General features: G+C 47.5%; 1 protein-coding gene across 1 annotated transcript in view; it reads left to right on the top strand.

Annotated features, from left to right (window-relative positions):
- The window catches only part of LOC138504843 (sodium/nucleoside cotransporter 2-like), a 239,484-nt gene that overhangs the window by 21,918 nt on the left and 197,897 nt on the right, over window positions 1–19,669 (top strand). Inside the window, exon 2 of the mRNA XM_069625280.1 lies at window positions 10,199–10,278. Within this exon, the coding sequence (XP_069481381.1) occupies window positions 10,210–10,278 (69 nt within the window). The 5' untranslated portion in view covers window positions 10,199–10,209. The remainder of the gene's footprint in view (window positions 1–10,198; window positions 10,279–19,669) is intronic.

Consider the following 19,669-nt stretch of genomic DNA (forward strand, 5'->3'; position numbering starts at 1 on the left):
AAAAACGGATTTTGTTTAAATCTATGTGCCTGGTGCATCGAGCCTTCTATAAGCTAGGAGCTGAATATCTCCAGGAAAATTGTGTTACTTACGTTCCTGTTCATCCTCTTCACTCTCAGGCTGCTCTACTTCTATCAGTCCCCCGTGTTAGATGGACTAGGACCAGTGGTCGTGCCTTCTCTGTGGCAAGCGCAATAGCATGGTACTAATTTCCTTGGTCACTGCGTGCAACTCCAACCACTTGGCCTTCCGGCGGGCTCTGAAGAACCTTCTGTTCTGATGTCCCTTCTCTTTCTAATGTATGTCTGGCTCCACCTCCCTCTGCTCAGCGCCAAGATGCCTTCGGGCGTACGTGCGCTTTACAAGACTATATAACATAAGATAACATATTGTCCCTGGCTACAGTTACTACGGATTGCAAGGAAGCTGACAGGAACTTAATGTGAACATAACCTGCTTATGTATTTATTTATTTATTTATTTATTTATTTAGCGCACTAAGACCACAGGCATCAAGGCGCTTGTTACAGGTTGATCAAAAGGAGAAAAGTACATAGAGTAATAGAGTCAGGGGTCACCAATCAGTCCAGCGAGAGGCCCAGGGAGAATAGGAATGTCTAAAGGTGTGTACGAAAGGTCCAGTAGGATTGTTCTGATCTCAGAGCTAGCGGTAAAGAGTTCCAATTCTTGGTGGCGATGAATGGGAAACTTGTCCCGACAGCTCTTGTTAGTCTGAATCTTGGGGTGCTAAGGCCGTGAGAGTAAGACGAGCGAGTTGGTCTTGATGATTGAGATTATTTTAGTTTGCTGGAGAGGTACTTAGGGGCCGAGTTGGATAGGCATTTGTGGATGATTGCCAGAGTTTTGAAGGTGATGCAATCACGTATTGGGAGCCAGTGAGCTTTCCTTATGGCCGCCGAAATATGCTCCCGCCTGGGGATGTTCAGAGCGGCTCGAAGTGCATTGACTTGGTACCTGGAAGAGAAAACCAGAGGATCAACTAGTAACATCATCGGGCAGTCACTCCCTGCCACCCACTAAAGATGTCTTGCATCCTTATTAAGCAGCCCAGCATGACCAGCACCGGGCCCACAACAAGTGGCGACAAGGACGGGAAGCCCAGCGTGCTGTCCAGAGCATGTCTCCGGCACTCCTCGGTTTCTCTGGGCACGCCATCAGGCGGACCCTGTTTTCCCCATGACCGGCTGCACGGGAAGAAGCAGCGTGAGGGCTATTACTGGGAGGAGAATCAGGCAGCAACGTCCACTATTCCTTACGCGCTCTGGTGCTCGGGTAAGTCCACACCCTGAGTGCGGCGCCCCCTGCTATGAGACATCCACAGCGGGCCCCAGACCAAATAAACAAAACAAAAAAAGGGAAAAGAAACGTGGCCTGCCAGCCAGGTCACGGGGAGGCCCAGAAAAGGACAAATCAAGTCTCCACTGCACACCACCAGCACGCACACGTGGTGGTCGAACAAAAAGAAAAGAGGGTGCCCCCAGCAATGCTGCATCAGTGTCACAACAAGCGACCCTGCCAGGGTGCTTGTGCTGCGTAAAGGGAGAGTGAGGCCTGAGGCCTAGCCCAACAGGTGCCACTAGGTGTCCCCCCCCGGCCTGGCTAGTGGCCCTTAGGTGTCCACAGGGGTGCTTGTGCCACCAAGGCAATTCCACAAGAGAGAGGCAGTCGCACAGGCGGAGAGGAGGCCCCACCACGATCGAGGAGGAAGATCACGACAGTGATGGGCGCACAAGTTCCGGCATGGCGCGTGACACCCCACATGGCTTTACCGGGTACTCAGTGCCCGATTTTGACGTTACGGGAGCCCCCACCACCCTTGGGCCATGGTGGGGCATGTTGGTCGAGAGGCTAGAGATGTACTTCGCCACGACCAAGGAAGACAACAACATGGCCCAAAGGGCTATGCTCCCGTTCTATGCTGGCAGTGAGTTACATCAAATCTTCAAAACCCTGAGACCTCAAGACAACTCATACCGCACGGCGAAAGAAGCCCTGCAGGAATACTTTAGACCGCTCGTCAACAGGGACTATGAGAGGTTTCGCTTGCAGCAAGCACACCAGGACCCAGCAGAACCACTAGATGCGTACCATGTCCGACTGAGGATGAGATCAGGGCACAAATCATCCAACACTGCTCTTCAGCAGCACAGCGATGCCAAATCTTGAAGGAACTCGACATTCCACTACACAGGATCCTGGAGCTGCAGAGGACCCAGGAGCTCTCCACTTCCAGGGCAGCGCAGATGGAATAGGCGGCGAAAAGGGGACGCCCTTGGAACTTGTGCAGGCGGTGTTGACCAAAGGCTCACCCAGGGCCTGCAGAAGGTACAGAAGGAAGGGTGCGCAAGGGACGCAAAAGCCCCTGGAGGGGCACCAGAAGCAGTATGATGCCTTTGGTGCCCCAGCACATCATGAACAACCATGCCCAGTGACAGGGGCCACGTGCGGGCGGTACAGCAAAGTCAACCACTACACCCGGATATGCAGGGCACTGTGGCAGTCCACACAGGCATCTCGACCTCTCCTGACACCGTCCAGGCCGCGATACCGGCAAGTGGCCATGGTGGATGAAGACGGAAGGCCAGGCCCAGCGGCCCTGACAAGGTTGGACAGAGCAGGTGACGTGGAAGAGGCATTCTTCATCTCAGCAATATGCTTGGACTCAAAGCAGCAGAGAAGAAAGCCCCAATGCTCAATTACCATTAGGAACACAATTATGCCAATCTTGATAGACACCAGGGCTTCTGTCAATGTAATGCCAGCGACGGAATTCAAGAAGCTCTCACTGGCACCAGCACCACTGCACCGCCCGAATATCTGCATTTTAACTTATGGGGGGGTCCTCACTGCTGCCACTCGATGGATTCTTCATCACTCCTGAGCAACATGAAGACATCACGGTGCAGTCCAAGTTCTACGTGACACCGGTAGCAAAAGAAACGCTGCTGAGCAGCGCAACTGCGGAAGACCTGGGGCTGGTGCACTTCGCCTTTCAGGTGTACCGCCAGGATATTGACGGCCTCCTCGCACAATTCCCTGAGCCTATTCGAAGGAGTGGGCTGCCTCAAAGGACAGAAGGTTCGGTTACACGTGGACGCAAAAATCGAACCAGTGGCACTGCGTACCGGCGTGTCCCACTCCACATGCAGCAGAAGGTGATGACCGTGATTGTCAAGTTGGTACAGGCAGGCATCATCGATAAGGTGGAGGAGCCTACACCATGGGTGTCACCAATTGTCATAGCGGTCAAGCCCAAGTGCCCCGAAGCGGTGAGGATTTAAGTGGATATACGGCTACCCAACCGGGCGATAAGGAGGGAGAGGCATCCTACACCCACGCTAGATGACTTCCTGGCTGACCTCAGAGCAGCACAGCTATTTTCAACGTTGAATCTCAAGGCCGCATACCACCAAGTCCCCTGAGATGTAAATTCCCGGGCTATCACAACGTTCTCCTCACACAAAGGTCTGTTCCGATACCGCCGGCTGAACCTTGGGTGTCGTCAGCAGCGAGAGTCTTCCAACACACCATAAGGGGGGTGTTGGCAGGCTTCCCGGTCGTCCTTAACATGAGCGATGACGTGCTGATGTACTCAGCATCCCCTAAGAACACATGGCCAGGCTCACTGAAGTGCTGGATAGACTGTCCCAGATGAGACTTACCATGAACTGGAAAAAATGCAAGTTCATGGAGCCCCGGATGGTGTTCTTTGGCTTTGTTTTTCATGATAGGAGGTTGTCAACTGACCCCAAGAAGGAGGAGGACATCAAAACTGCACCAGCCCGAAATCGCCCTAGGAAGTCCGCAGCTATCTTGGCACGATCAGCTTTTACGGGAGATGTATCCCGTTTATCGCCACCCTCTGCATCCTGACTAACAAGGACCAGGACTGGAACTGGGGCAAAGCGAAACAAAACGCATTCAACGCCACTAAAGAGGCCCTCACCGCGGATACCACGATGGCCTACTTTGAGCCCACAAAAGAATCGGAAATAATGGTGGATGCAAGCCCGGTGGGGCTAGGGGCGGTGCTCCTACAGTTTTCAGAATCGGGTGTACGGTAACCAATTGCCTTCGTGAGCAAGGCACTCACAGACATGCAGTGCAGATGCTCCCAAATCGAGTGGGAGGCAATGGCCATCCTATGGGTGTGCAGAAACTTCCATCTATACATCCAGTTACCATTGTCACGGATCACAAGCCCCTGGTCCCCTTCCTAGGAGGGACAGCGCCCAGGCCCTCGATCCGGCTGGAACGCTGGCTCCTCCAGCTACAGGAATACGATGTGGCGCAGACCTACAGGGCAGGGGCTGACAACCCCACAGACTACCTGTCTAGACACCCGAAAAGATCGGCCAGTGGAGAGGAGACCCCCATGGACGACACAGATGCCACAGTGGCGTTGGTCATGTAAGCGGCTGTCCTCAATGTCCGTGTCAGAAGTTGCCAAAGTCACCCAACAGGATTCAGGCCTGCAGGAGCTGGCCGAGCAGCGAAGAGCCTGACAGTGGAAAACTTCCTAAGAATCACTCACATTCGAACACCCGAGATGCAAGCATTTCTTCGGGGACTGTGGCACATGAGGAGTGAGCTCACGGTGGGGCCAGAAAGTGTGCTGCTCAGGGGGACGCAACTGGTCATCCCCACGTCTGTTCAGAAGTCAGTGATCAAACTCGCCCACGTGGTCCACCAAGACAGTGGTGAGGCTCCGTGAGAAGTTGTGCTTCCCGGAGATGGAAAGGAAAGTGGAGGAGATGGTTGCAGCGTGTATCTTTTGCCAGGCGGCAAGGCCTCCTGCCAGAGGGCCACCCATCGCATCCCTGGTATGGGACGATGCACTGTTGAAAGCCCTCAGCATGGATTTTGGGACTGTGCTGCAGTCGCAAACACTTCCGAGTGTTATTAGATGAATTTTCAAGGTATCCGGTAGTGCAGTTTGTGGATTCCACGGCCGCCAAAGCAGTCATACCGATACAGAAGGAGACGTTTGCCACATTCAGATTCCTGAGTCAAAATGGTCGGACAACAGGTGCCCATTTCAAAGCGAGGAGCTAGCCACATTCTTGACGGCTCATTGCGTGGAACACCACCGAATTACACTGTGCTGCCCCCGGGCCAATGGCGATGTTGAGCGGTTTATGAGGGCACTTAACAAAGCTTTCCACATTGCCCTGGAGAGGGGTCAAGCACTGGAGCCTGCCCTCACAGAGTTCTTCCTGATCTACCGCACAACCGCGCACTCAACCATAGCTCTGTCCCCGGCCAAAGCACTGTTCCGATGCAAAGTCAGGTCCAAAATCCCAGAGCGTGAGGCTTGGTCGCCGGGCACCTTCAAACCCACCCTGGTGAGAGAGCGAAAGGAGCAGTCGAATGCCAGAGAGTCAGTCCGCCATGGCCTCGTGGAACTGCCACTGGAGGCCGGTGATCAAGTGCTAGCCAGGGCCAGGAACCCCACACACATGGTATGCCTTCTGCATGACCCAGTTCCCTGGATGGTGGCTGCTCGCAAAGGAACTATGATCACGGCGACCTGCGAGGGCTCATCCCTCAACCCCAACTGCAGCTGGTTTCGTCACATCAAGGGCACGCCAACAGGAGTGGCCTCTGAGAGCGAGGAGGGCCAACACCAGGCTGGGGACCCTGACCGAGAGCTACCAGATGGCGGCTGAGAGACTATTTGATGGAGTAGACGGCTTTGAATAGCAAGTATAATGAAGGACTATGCTCTGCAATGGTGGTTACTGTTACATATTCATGTTTTGGGGGAAAGTTTGTAAGGGGATGTTACGGTGCACGCAGGCACCGTGTCAGGTAACCCTGCACACCGCCGGCAATAAAAGGGGGAGGTCTTCTCGCCCGCGGGCAGTGACTCCCCGCCACCCACTAAAGACCTCTTGAATCCTTATTAAGCGGCCCGGGCACAGGGCCCACAACATAACAGTCACACTTTTAAGATGCACAAACTATATATGACCCACTTTGATTTGACTCTCCTGTGCCCTTGATGTTTACACTGTCACAGAGGTGACTTTCAGCATGTACTTCTACCCGGCCTTGGGAGGACCAGCTCGAGAGGTATAAAAAAAAGGAGGCCAATATAGATGGGTGTTTTTATGCGGCCCGCTGTGTCATGCACAGAGAACAACAGGAAAATGTTTACTTCCAGTGATATTTTACCAATGTCGTTTTCCACGCTGCAAACCTATCATATCAGCCGTCAGCCATACATGTGAAATCACTTGAGTTCTTGTGTGTCTGTGATTGGTCCTTTCCTCCACACGTAGCCTGGCCTCGTTTTCTTCCGAGTCTCTTGCACTCATGAGCCCCGGGAGCATAACATTGCACTGTTTAATCATGCTTTTTTGCAATTCTTAGGAATGTATCGTGCATGACATTGCAAACTCAATCACCTAGAAGTGAAGATGGATAGGCCGGCCCTTTCTCCTAATTATTCCCTGGAATCTTAGTGCTAAAATATACTGGAATGCACATTTTGGGTGCAACTAAATAGTGAATCTGTTGACTTGGTATTGAATAATAACTGCCACCTCGAAGAGTCCCCGGCTCGTGGACCGAAGGGTAGGTTACACTATTTTTCCTGTAATCATATTTCTTACGACATCAACTGATGAGTTTAAGTTCAGGGTGACCATATTGCTGAATACAGGAAATGACTAGTCATTCAAACATTGTACAACAGTTTTCCCTCAGTGTTTCTGATTTCTTAGAATCTCCACGTGCTTCCGTTGGGTCTATCCAGCGCCTACCAGGGATTTCACCTTACCGGGTGGAGTCACCCTTCGCCACTGGCGCTAGGCAAAATTTTGGGAAGGGGTTTAAACAATCAGGTGCTACTGCACAGGGTCGGACTGGGGCATAAAATTGGCTCGGGCACCAATGAAAAACTTGCCGACACTAGCATTTGTGTTTTTGCTTCGGTCATTGCCATATTGCCATATAGGCCAGTGCGAGCCTGCTACAGCATCAATGATTCAGTGGACATATGTGCAACGTGTTTTGATGTTTCCTTTTACGCCAACTTCTTCCCATATTACCTGTGTGCAGGGGTGTTGCTAGGTCTGGAGAAGATCAGGGGCTAGGCTAATATCAGGACTGTCAGGACTCGGGGCTAGCTAGCCTTTTGGTCGAAGCACCTGAGATTCTATCCAGGGCTACAACCAAAAGACACAGGGTTATAGCCCCAGCTACCCCCCTAGCAACGTCTCTGCTTGTGTGTCAGACTTTTCCAACAGGATCATCAGTGGCTGGTGTGACTACAAAGCACTGCGTCTAGGCCTTAATGCGGCCATGAGCGATGGGACAAGGATGATTTTTGCACTGACCAACACAATGGACCTTTAGATAGGCCTAACCTTCCAATGCTCAGAAACATCTACCTATCTCTGAACACAGAGGGGATATCTGTACACAGACTCATGTTCTCCACATGAATGAGCCTTCGGCAAAAGATGCACTGTTTAAGATGAAGCCTCATCCAATAGATTCCATGGCAGCTACTAGCTGCACCAGAAAGTGGTGGCAAATTAAGACCTGTGTAGAGTTGCCTCCTCCTTCCATCCACATTTGCAGCTGTGGTACCTGCGCTTTGTGAGCGAGGCAGCTATCATTGGTCTTCCTCCTCCCTCAGTGTGCTTTGCAATCTGGGACATTCCTGAAGATCTGCTATGGCAGGATTTGAACACACTACAACCCTAATACAGGGGCCTGCAAATGTTTCTGCAGTGAGAGTTGCTTTCAATCAAGGACAATTGTATTGTAATTGGTTATTTATAACGCTCTTAATACCCAGGGGTTTCTAAACGTGGACCCGGGGAGCGAACCTGTCTTGCTCTGCGTCGTCTTGTTTCCATTGTGAGCGCGTTGCCCTTGAGCTATCCTCCCGACCCACAGCTACTAACCACCGGAAGTAAAGTGGTGGATCTTTGGATGCCTTTTTATTATCCCCTGGTAAAACTACGCTGTCATATCGAAGCACCTGCTTGGTGAGGTTACAAGTGGAGAAAGTGGAGAAAAGCTCAATTTTAACCTTAGGAAAAATCAGTCTTAGGCCCCCGAATTCACAATTAATCAAACAATTAGCACACAATATGCTTCATTATGAGTTTGATGGTAATTCAGTGCTAAATCTGCCAAATTTCCACCACAATCATTTACCGTTACTGCCACTCGTCCTGTGAGCTCACCAGGAGATTACGAGTGGTGGTAGGGAGGTGTAAATCCCTCTTCCTGGAGCCCATAGGACTCTGCAGGGACTTGGCGAATTTACCACGAGCGATAATTCCACTGTGGTAAATCCACTGATTTTTGGAGCAAAAGTTAAGGATTCCTCCACATTTCCTCCAAATTCGGAAATGGGCGGTGTGGTAATAATGGCGGTAATTTCGTTCCCGTCCAAAAAAGTGGCAGTAAAGGCTTGATATGCATTGAAAGGAGTGACTGGAAAAGCAAGTTATCCTGTAATTGCTATTTCACTGCTTCTTAGGTTTCAAAGTAATCTTTGCTCACAGGCAAATTCTTTACCTGTACAAGAGTACAAAAATCTTCTAAAAAATATACTTCATAATAATAAATGTCTTTTATAAATTGCTTGCTTTCTTCGACTCCTACTTTCGATCGCTGTACTAGTTTTTCTCATCGTTGGTCCTTTTTTCAATCTCAAATGCGTACGCACTTGAACTCTGACCTCGAGTCACAGAGCAGCCACTTGCACGCCACTGCCTTGCTTTTTTGCCCAGTTCTCTCATTGTCCTTCCTTTCGCCCTCCTTGTCCCCAACTGCCAGTGTTTTCCATGGAGCTTCTTACCTGGCGCTACCTGAAGTGTTTTTACACTCCCTTTTCCCTCCCTGGCTGAGTTTGCTGATGGTGAACAGGGAGCGAGGGGGCTTCTGGAAAGGGGGCTGGGTCCCTGCGATGCATTATAATGAGTAGAAAAGAGGATGTGTATGATGATGTCCAAAATCATGTGCCCTTCTGGATTTTTTTTACATTTTACTTAACTTTTTTCTTGCTCTGGAACTGTCAGGCAGGCCGCGAGGGCAGCACTGCTTAAGGTGGTCAAAGACGGCATTCACTGGCAGTCGACGTAACTCCTAAACTATTGGCTGGACTACTTACACTGCGGTCAAAACCCCCTCTGCAAACCTACAACTCTACGCCTCAAGCAAATAATGGCAGGACCCACCTGCACACCCAGAAAGACACACATTATATCCTGGCTACTCATCATGTGGCCCTCCAGATGGATTGGGCTACAACTCCCACACTCTTTCACCACTTACTGTACTGGATAGGGATCATGGGAGTTGAAGTCTAAACTTCTGGAGGAGGGCTACATCATGAGTCAGGATCTATTCACAAGAGAACATTTAAATGGTAGAAGTTGTGCTGTACAAGACTCAATTAGTTACATGACATTGTAACAAGCAAGCTCATTGGCCCTCACTGAGTCCTTGCCTGCACGAGAAAGCCTCCCTCCCAGTCCTTTTCAATGTTCGAATGGCCACCATGGAAAGGGAGAAGGGACTACGTGTAGTCTCTCTCCCCGTTCTCTGGCAGCCATCTTCATTGTTTATTTATTTTGTTATCACTTTTTAATGGCCGCCATGGAAAGGTAGAAGGGCCTACATGTAGTCCCTTCTTCCCATTCCATGGCGGCCATCTTTTTTCTTCGTTTTCCCATGGCTGCCATTGAAAGAGACAAGGAACTACTTGTAGTCCCTTAACTCCGTTTTGTGGAGCCCATTTTTTTCTTTCTTTTTGCCAGGAGCTCACCGGCGAAGGCATCAGGCAACTTTAGAAAAGTCACTATTAGTACCCCGTTGTTACGGGCCAGGATACTAATAGTAATAAGCCCCTCGCTAGCGGGGCATTACTGCTTCAGGTAATGCCGTGGGGCCTGCGTAAAGGCCCTGAGTTTGCTAGGGCCTGTACTATGGGCCCCAGGGCATTACCTGAAGCGGTAATGCCCCCTCCCCCCTCAGCTCGTTACTTATTGCTTAATGAATGAATGAATGCCCTGTAAGAAACAGCAGGAACACCTGCTATGAGTCTGATGGGAATTGAGTGTGCATGAGCGGTAAAGAAAGGTGTTTTGCAATGTCCATTTCAAACTTTTGCATCTCAGCTCACTTCTGCTTTCGGTCATTTGTTCTGCAGATGAAAGCAAGATGGAAATGAGAGATCGGAAGATCGAGGGTCCAGGGAAAGGACTTGATAATGGAGCTTACGAGGACATGGTAAAGTTAATCTTCACCTTACTCACTGCACATGTTTGCCTGGGGATCTTGATTGCAACCTCTTGGCAATTAAGTGATTGCCCTTATATCTAATACGTGATAAAACAGCTGATTAAATAGGACAAATGCGATGTTGTTATGTTGTGTGGTGGCAACTCTGTGGGTTCAAACCTAGTAAGGTCTTAGTGCCTGAGTCTGCCATGGGTTATTTGTATAAATTGATGGCTAACACATCTCAAAGCCAGGCTCCTACTTAAGTATCTCACTGCATAGCACTCAATCTAGCACAACCGAGCTTACTGACATGCCTGCCATGAAAGAACTGTACATCACATAGCGGGCTCTTGATAATGAATTCTTTCTATATAATGTTTTATAGACTGCTTCTGCAATTTATTTTCAATAGATTTGGAGTTGTTACCACCCCTATCCATTTCTGTTTTCTACTTTGAATACTTTATATTTTTTAGGTGTTTGTTGCTGTTCTTTTTTATTTCTAATTCCTGTCTGGGGCAGAAGCCCAAACACTCCCGCTTTTCCCAGAGTGCTTCAAAATCGATTCGTTATTTATTTAAAGGAGTTGTTTTGGGGGGACGTATTTTAAATTTCATTAGAACGTGCACCGAGAAGCATTCTTGGGAACCTAAATAATGTGCACAAGTTAGTGAAATTGTGCAATGTGATATAACATCACATGTGCATGCGCTTCCCTGGATTGTCCTCACTATCCCTTGATCTGTGTACCTTACTGCACTTATGCCATTCCATCAATGTCATTGCATCCCCCTTATCTGCTTCAGCCATGCAAGCAGCGACCCTACTAGTGGTAGACTCACACCACACCCTAGTAAAGGTCTTAAGATTTGCCACACACAGCTGGTTCGTAGCCAACTCTGACACTCTCCATCATGCCCAGCAGACATAAGGCAAGCTGGTTTATGCTGTGAAGCCCTACACTATTGGAGTCCCACCACCCTCCATCATGACCAGCAGACATAAGGCAGACTAGTTTATGCCGTGTAGGAGGTCCCACTGCAAGAGCCCTATCCTCATGGCCGCCACCCTCCATCATGCCCAGCAGACATAAGGCAGACTGGTTTATGCCGTGCATAAGGTCCCGCACCAAGAACCCTACACTGTTAGAGCCCTGTCACCCTCCATCGTGCCCAATGAATGCAGAATGGTTGAACATGTGCAGAAAATCCCCTAAACTATTGGAGCCACATCACCTTAAAAATCATGCCCACCGAACATCAGACTGGTTTATGCTGTAGAGAAGGTCCCACTGCAAAAAAGCCCAAACTATTGGAGCCCCACTGTTGCGTCCGACTACACCAGAGTACGCAGGACCAGGCTTGCTCGCTTCCATTTCACACACACGTTCATAGCAAGACACAGAGCCGCTTGCTGATCTAACCTCTGTCTTTATTCCCCCTTACAGTACTGCCTTCCGGGGCTCTAGTAGCCCCACCTTTTGCTCCCTCCGTTCCCATGCCCTCGACTCTCTTTCTCTTAAGGTAGTCCCATGTAAAGGTGGAGCATGCAGTTGTCTCCACAACACCCACCACCCTCCATCATACCAAACAAACATCAAGTAGACTGGTTTATGCCGTGTAGAAGATCCCACTGCAAGAGCCCTATCCTAGTACCTGCTACCCTCCATCATGCCCAATGGACATCATATAGACTGGTTTATGCTGTGCAGAAGTTCCCACTGCAAGAGTGTTTAACTATTGGAGCCCCACCAACCTCCATCATACCAAACAGACATCAGGCAGACTGGTTTATGCTGTTCAGAAGATCCCACTACCAGAGCCCTATCGCAGTGCCTGCTACACTCCATCATGCCCAACAGACATCAGGTAGACTGGTTTATGCTGTGCAGAAGATCACACTGCAAGAGACCTATCCGAGTTCCCACTACCCCCCATCATGCCCAACAGGCATCTGGCAGACGGGTTTATGCTGTGCAGAACATCCCACTGCAAGAGCCCTATCCTAGTACCTGCCCCTCCATCATGCCCAACGGACATCATATAGACTGGTTTATGCTGTGCAGAAGTTCCCACTGCAAGAGTGTTGAACTATTGGAGCCCCACCACCCTCCATCATACCAAACAGACATCAGGCAGACTGGTTTATGCTGTGCAGAAGATCCCACTGCAAGAGACCTATCCTAGTGCCTGCTACCCCCCATCATGCCCAAGAGACATCAGACAGACTGGTTTATGCTGTGCAGAAGATCCCACTGCAAGAGTGTTAAACTATTGGAGCCCCACCACCCTCCATCATACCAAACAGACATCGGACAGACTGGTTTATGCTGTGCAGAAAATCCCACTGCAAGAGCCCTACACTATTGGATCCCCATCACCCTCCATCATACCAAACAGACATCAGGCAGACTGGTTTATGCTGTGCAGAAGATCCCACTGCAAAAGCCCAAAACTATTGGAGCCCCATCACCCTACATCATACCAAACAGACATCAGGTAGATTGGCTTATGCTGTACAGAAAATCCCACTGCAAGAGCCCTACAGTATTGGAGCCCCCATAGGCTTTGAAGGGCAAACCCCCAAGCTCCAGGGAGCCCGTGCCTTGCTGAGTGAGACTGCAGGCCTGAGTCTGACAAAGAAAGAGTTAATGGTGGTGCTGCTTAGGTGGGCAGAGCCAGCTCTGTGAGTGGGAGGTGGAGCCATCTGTAGAAACATATGTCAGCTAAAGTTCCGTAGACCTGATAGGAGTGGAGTCTAGCGTAAGGGGACATTTTAGGCAAGGCGTAGCTCAGAGACGGGGGTCAGATGGCATGCAGGCAATGGCTAGCAAAGAAGGCAATGACCGATGGGCACCACAAAAGGGTTCAAAAAAGAGAAGCTGAACAGACTGTGAGGGAAGATATTGAACTGACAGCCATACGGGGGGACAGTCTTTTGCTGGCTGATCATGTCATAATTCCCTGTCAGTTTAGCTGGAGTTTTTTATTAGGAATAAAGAGTTCCAGTATCAAACGCCCTCAGAAAGTGGATGGAAAGGAAGGGAACCACCAGCCCTTCTTCAAGGCTAAGAAAATATACACCCATCTACTCGCGCTGAGCAATGGCGGCAGAAGAGTCTGTTTACAAGCCCTCACAAAAGGACAATGTCTAGGAGAAGTAATGCCTGAAATGGAGGGACAAAAAAGCCCTCCAGACCCAGAATGGAGGCACAGGAAGCCCACCATTGAGCTAGAAAGTAGAACTGCACCCTGGAACGGAAGGGTAGGAACCTCTGTCCTACATACTAGGAAGACACTGTTCTAATCCCATCTCAAGGTGGGAAATTAAATGCAATTAGCACCCTGCCTGGGTGAGCCAGACAATCAGGTTGCTTGGAACGCAGGCTGAAACTGTCGATCTCAGCCTATGTTCCAATCGGCTCGATGGCTGGTTCACATGCCATCTATTCCCCCCCACCCTCTGTTTCCCTTTTATTTTTGTTACCCCGTCCCCGCTTACCTTATTGCGGTTGCTGCCGCTCCTTCTGCTCTGCCCATGATGGCCTCCATGAAAAGGGACGAGGGGCTCCATAGAGAGCCCCAACTACCCATTGCATGGCAGCCATCTTTGAACAGTCTTTTCTGTCCGTGAACGGGACACTACGAGGCAACCCGTTCACAGAAAGAAATTACTTTTAATTATCTCCGTCCCAGCCCGTTGGAAGGTGCAAATGGTGTTAACCAACGGTTCCAAGGGCTTAACAGCTGGTAATGTCCTGGGGCCCTCGTTAAAATTCTTCACTTCGCTCTGGCCTTTAACCTGGCATGAGCCATTACCACCTGTTCCATCCTTTGGAACAGCGGGTTAATGCTATATTATGCCATTTGAAGTAACGGCATTACGATCTACAGACAGACTGTACACCCTTGAAGGCAACAATAATCCTCAAGTACACATTTCATAATGGAATCCTGTACCAACTGCGAGGGCCACCAGATTAATTGCTTGTGGGACTATTTGATAAACTTACTTGAGTCTTTGTCTCCAAACAGCATGCAATACATATTTATGGATGTCTTTTTACTAAAGCCCTTACATACGAAGCATAGTGCCGCCCCCGCACAAACCTCAGGAAATACATAATTGAGTCATCCACATTATACACCTTGTGAACAGAGAAGTGCTGAATTGCTAGAAAATCCTACCTTGTAACTGGCTACCCAGTTTTCTCTCTCTCTCTCTCTCTCTCTCTCTCTCTCTCTCTCTTTCTCTCTCTCTCTATCTGTCTCCCCCTCTCTCTCTCTCTCTCCCTCTCCTACTCTCTTATTCTTCCTCTCACCCCCCTCCCTCTCTCTCTCCCTCTCTCTCTATCTCCCTCTCTCTCTCTCTTGGTATATGGCTATTCAGCTTCCAAATGCAACAACATGATATGCACAAGTCCCTGTTCGTCATTTAATGATTCAGGCAATTTTCTTTTCTATCAAAAAGCTCCTGGATGGAACTCTCCATCAATCAAAAATCTGTGTACACATGGAGTACCTTCAAAGTGGTCTCGAAAGCCATCTCCTCCTTCTCAAGGGAGCGCCACTGCCCCTGCCCCACAAGACTGACAATCCTTAGTCAAATAAGATCACGATCATTCATAGGACTACTAGGTTTTTGGTGTGTTCTGTGAACTCACTCACTAGCCATGGCCATACCCAGATCTTGGTTTTAGTAGCGAAGCACTAAGTCCTCTTTTTTGTAATCTTTTCAAGATTGTACCCAAATAAGTAAGTGCAGCAATAAGGAAGATGAGTGTAAATGTTTTAAAATGATAATGCCCCTAAATGTTTAGCTGACTTTGTAATTATAAGTTTTATTTAGAAAGCACAGATAAGTCCTTTCTTTTAAACAATTCCCCTCAGATTGAAAATACTCTATGTTCTCCAAAGATCAAATGTATCCTCGCATAAAATTCAACATCCCAAGACAAACAAAGGGCGAAGGCAGGTGAGGGAGAATATCCTATAAGACAAGGATACTTTCCTTCTTTAAAATTTCGGAGATAGAGAGAAATGTGAGTGCCTAATTATTTGTCGGATGGTAAGTGTTCTGTAAGAACATTATTGACTTGATTATTTTATCTCCATTCCCTTAGGGTCGGGATTCTATCAGACTTACAGTGGTTAGCTTGGACAAATGTGATAGTTGGCAGTCAAGTGCATAGCAATTTTGCATCAAAGAATATTCCCATCTGAATTGCTTGAAAAGACCATTCTTGTATTTGGAGAGTCATTGATTTCAAATGCAAAAACTCCCTCGCAGAAAGTACACAAATTGGAGGCAAGACCAAACCACGAACTACCACATGCACAAACTAATTTTAAAGTATATATGTTGTTCATCTATTTACAAAAACAAGCAGTGGAGTCTATTGGGGGATATAATCGTACATGCAGAAATATTTTATTAGCCTTAGGTTAGGCCCGATTGGATTTAAAGAAGCTTATCTGCAGATTATATTGCTTGGCCAGCAGACTCAAAGCACCCTTAGAAATTGAATCCCAGCCTCCATCGCCCTGTAACAATAAATTAGACATCCATGTAAGTTTGGGGGCCAAATGTGTGAAAACCCTTTTGTACCATTAATTTCTTTTGCCATATTTCTAAGGGCTTTCCTAACCTCAATGCTTTAGCCGTGGAACAGCGAAGCAAGCAGAACCATTCCCGTGAGCCGTCTTTGGAATTTCCTTTCTCTGTATTAGTATTATTTTGGGTATAACGTCATTTCATCGCCTGCCATTTTTAGGACTACATTCTAACCGTGTATAAAATTATGAAAAAGGTCATCGACATTTTGGCGGTGGGGGGTGGGGTGGGAAAGGGCAGACAAGAGGTTGGGGGTTCATGAATATTAAAAAATTGGTGGCAGAGAGGGGTTTCAATGACCTTTTCATCATTTTGTACACGTTTAAAAGGCATTCATAATTATGTCAGACTATGAAAGAACATAGAACCTTATTTTGATCTTCCGGTTAGGTATATATGGAATATCTATAAAATATTACTTTTAACATCTTGATGCTTAGTTGGTTGTACTGAGTATGTCCACGAGTTATTATTCTGCGATTTTCTCATACATTGATTGGGTAAATGTACAATATCCCACATGCTCACGTTTAGCATACATCTGATTGGTCTCCTCATCATTATATTTGTGCGTATCCATCTGCAGATCCAGGAGTGCCAATCTTTCCAGCATCTCACTAGGTATTTAAGTATTACTCTGATGTTTCCAGGCTTATAATAGATGTTGTCACCCCAAAGGGAATATTAAAAGACTCTCATATGACTCTACAATACTTTGAATCTTAATTAACGTGACAGATACTCTACAAGTGCCCACCAGATGACTCTCTATGTTAGGTGATGGCTCTTGTTGACCACTGTGTGTGACCAGCCGACCACAATTTCAAATAGTGGCAGATCCAATGTCATATTTCATCCTTTTGAGGTCAACTATTAAGTTGGCTCATAACAACACTTGGTTCCATGTAATAATGTCGCCACAAAAATCTCGCCATGCAAAAATATCACCGAAAAATTGCCGTTTTTTTATTTTTAATTGTCCCTGTCCCCATATATATGGTCACCCATATAATATCACCACAACCTTTTCCTGGCGATATTATTTACGGCGACCATATATATGGGGATAATATTACCTTATACCCAACAACTTCTTATTTAGAGTGCAAAGAAATGAGGTTTGCAAGCACTATATAAGAAAAAATCATTATTATTTTATTAATATGCTCTTTGGCCATTGCCTTAAAGACTTTCGTCTAGCAGCAATGGGTCATCCAGTCCCCAAAGTGAAGAGTTAGGGGTTGACTGACACCCTACTGGTATTGTATGTTGACGATGTTGCTGAAGAACGGTTGGATAAGTGAAAGGGCCCTGTTTTATCCCACTCATAATAATGGCTTGATGATCAAAACGTAAATCAAACTCAGAAGACCTATGATTCTGTTTATAAGTACAAGTATGTCTTCTCCCATACAGGTAAGATATTGCCAGGTATCAGAAAACCTTCAGTTATTTATCCATTATTTAAAACAATATTTAACTTTCGTCTGCCAAATTCTGTATTAGATACAGATTGTGTATTATGACATTTAACTCCCATCTTCAAATTATAAAAGCCAGAATAATAATGGGGTGGTAAAAATGGCTTGCATTCATAATAATAATGTCACCTTTGTAAATAGCTCTTTATGCTAGATTCCTCCTACTTTTAAACATTAGTTATAGATGTTACATTAGACAATTTAATGTACAGAATCTTTTGACCTTAGAAGGATGGAGGGCTGAGTCTGCCTTGCTGGGACAGTTGTCCTAAGAGAGCACTTTACTTTCTGAGCTATCGCCCTGTTTTTAAATTATTACACGGCCTGCGGTGGGCCGCGTAGTTTTGGTTAAAATACTCAACCCATAGGAAGAACACATTTTGTTGGCGGCTTATAACTTTGCTGCCGTTTGTCGTATCCTCACCTAACTTTGGAAAAACAGTATATGGCCACCTCCGAATGATTATGCACAATTTGATGCAGTTTCTTCAAGGGAGGGGGCAAAGTTATAGGGTGTCCCAAAACATTTGAAAACCTCATAGACATAATGGAAATAAAATGTTCTCGCGCATACAGCCTAAATCGCTGGACAGGTTTGCATCAATCTTGCGCGAGGAACAGTGGATTGGTCCCGAAAGCGTGCTTTTGCAAATTTGGTGTAAATCCATCAAGGCATTTTTTTTTAAATGGCCAAAAGGTAGGTCCAAAAAATGAGTGATATCTGGGTCCAGTCTGTAAACTCACTTCCTGATTCGGAGTATGTGGATGCCTCTGGGCCAATCAGAAAGTTGTTTGACATTTGCAGACATCATACGTGCCTACTGATTGGTCAATTAAAATTGTGAGGTGTGTCAAAACTTTTGAAACGGACGCCACATTGGATTCGCGAACTGCACCCATAGTCCGCGAACATCGATGTGAAATCATATTAAAAAACACAACATTACACTTGTCAAACTAATGAAACAATCTCTGGGGGGGGTCAGGGGTGATGAGGATGGGATGGGATATGACCATAAAAACAAAAAAAAACTGGTGTTTTTTCATCTCAGAAGTCTGCAAACATCTCAGATGTATGGGGGCATTGCTGTGACGTTCGCGAACATCTCAGATGTTCGGGGTCATCCTTGCATATTTCTGCATTATACGGTCAGTGAAAAGCAGTTTTTGGATGGCTTATAACTTTGGCTCCACTCAAAGAAACTGTAACGCTCACCTGATTCTCGCAGAGGCGCCGGTCTTGACTGGCCGACTACCGTATCTTCAAAGGTGATGTGTAGCACCCGGTTGGCTCTTTGGGCTGGACCTCTGTGCACTGTATGCCTGACGTGTAGAGTAAGATGTCTGCAGATAGAAAATATGGGGTTAATGAACTGGGGTTATTGGGGTGTCCCTATCTCTTTCCTCTTCTCCTCTCCTGTAGACCCCCAAAGGTTAACGCTCTCACCTTAGGTAAGTGAATGCCGAGCTCTCCATCTGCCTCAGGGCAGGGTGCTGTAACCAGTTTCTTCACTGGATAGGTAGCGCAGGCCTCTTGACTTCAGAGGACTGCTGTCCGTCGTTTACTGCACGAACGGTAAGTTTCGAGTCATTCAAATGTCTTTAAAGTCTTTAGTAATGATGTCTCTTGTTTTGCAGGGTTCCGGCGATGGCGGATGACGGGCTGAAGTGAGTTGAAGATGGAGCCCGTGTGATGAATAGAAGCGCCTGGAAGCACGTAAGTAAGCGCTTGTTGCCTGCTACACTATGCGCTCTGTCTTTTTATTTTGCAGGTACGAGTTCGGAGCGGCTGCAGGGTGCCGGAATACCCACTGGATTAGATGTGGAAAGGAGTAATGGCACGTGAGTATTAAAGTTCCCCAATGTCTTTAAACGCACCTTGTTTTGTCTTTCAGATGCGGGATGCAGCGCCGAAGACCTCCGGAGCGCACGAAGAGTAGGTAAGCCTTTGCCTTTCAGATGCCGGAATGCTAACCTGTTCTTTCTTGTCTTTATAGGTGTTGCTGAAGACTGGATTCAGGATGGTAAGCCTTTGCCTTTCAGATGCCGGAATGCTAACCTGTTCTTTCTTGTCTTTATAGGTGTTGCTGAAGACTGGATTCAGGATGGTAAGCCTTTTTCCTTAGGCACAGGACCGGATGCAGAAGACACGATGAGCGTTCTGCTGCAGAGGTTGCAGAATAACGCAAAGCAAGATTCATCCACCGGGTGTGGTTTAAATAGCCTCCTGTAGTGCTTAGGTGTCTCCTTCCACAGCCACGCCCAAGTAAGAAAAGAGTTCCTGGTAAGAAAAGAGTTCCTGC

Source organism: Ambystoma mexicanum, chromosome 11 (assembly GCF_040938575.1).
Source record: "Ambystoma mexicanum isolate Mex_15411 chromosome 11, UKY_AmexF1_1, whole genome shotgun sequence".
NCBI classification, from domain to species: domain Eukaryota; kingdom Metazoa; phylum Chordata; class Amphibia; order Caudata; family Ambystomatidae; genus Ambystoma; species Ambystoma mexicanum.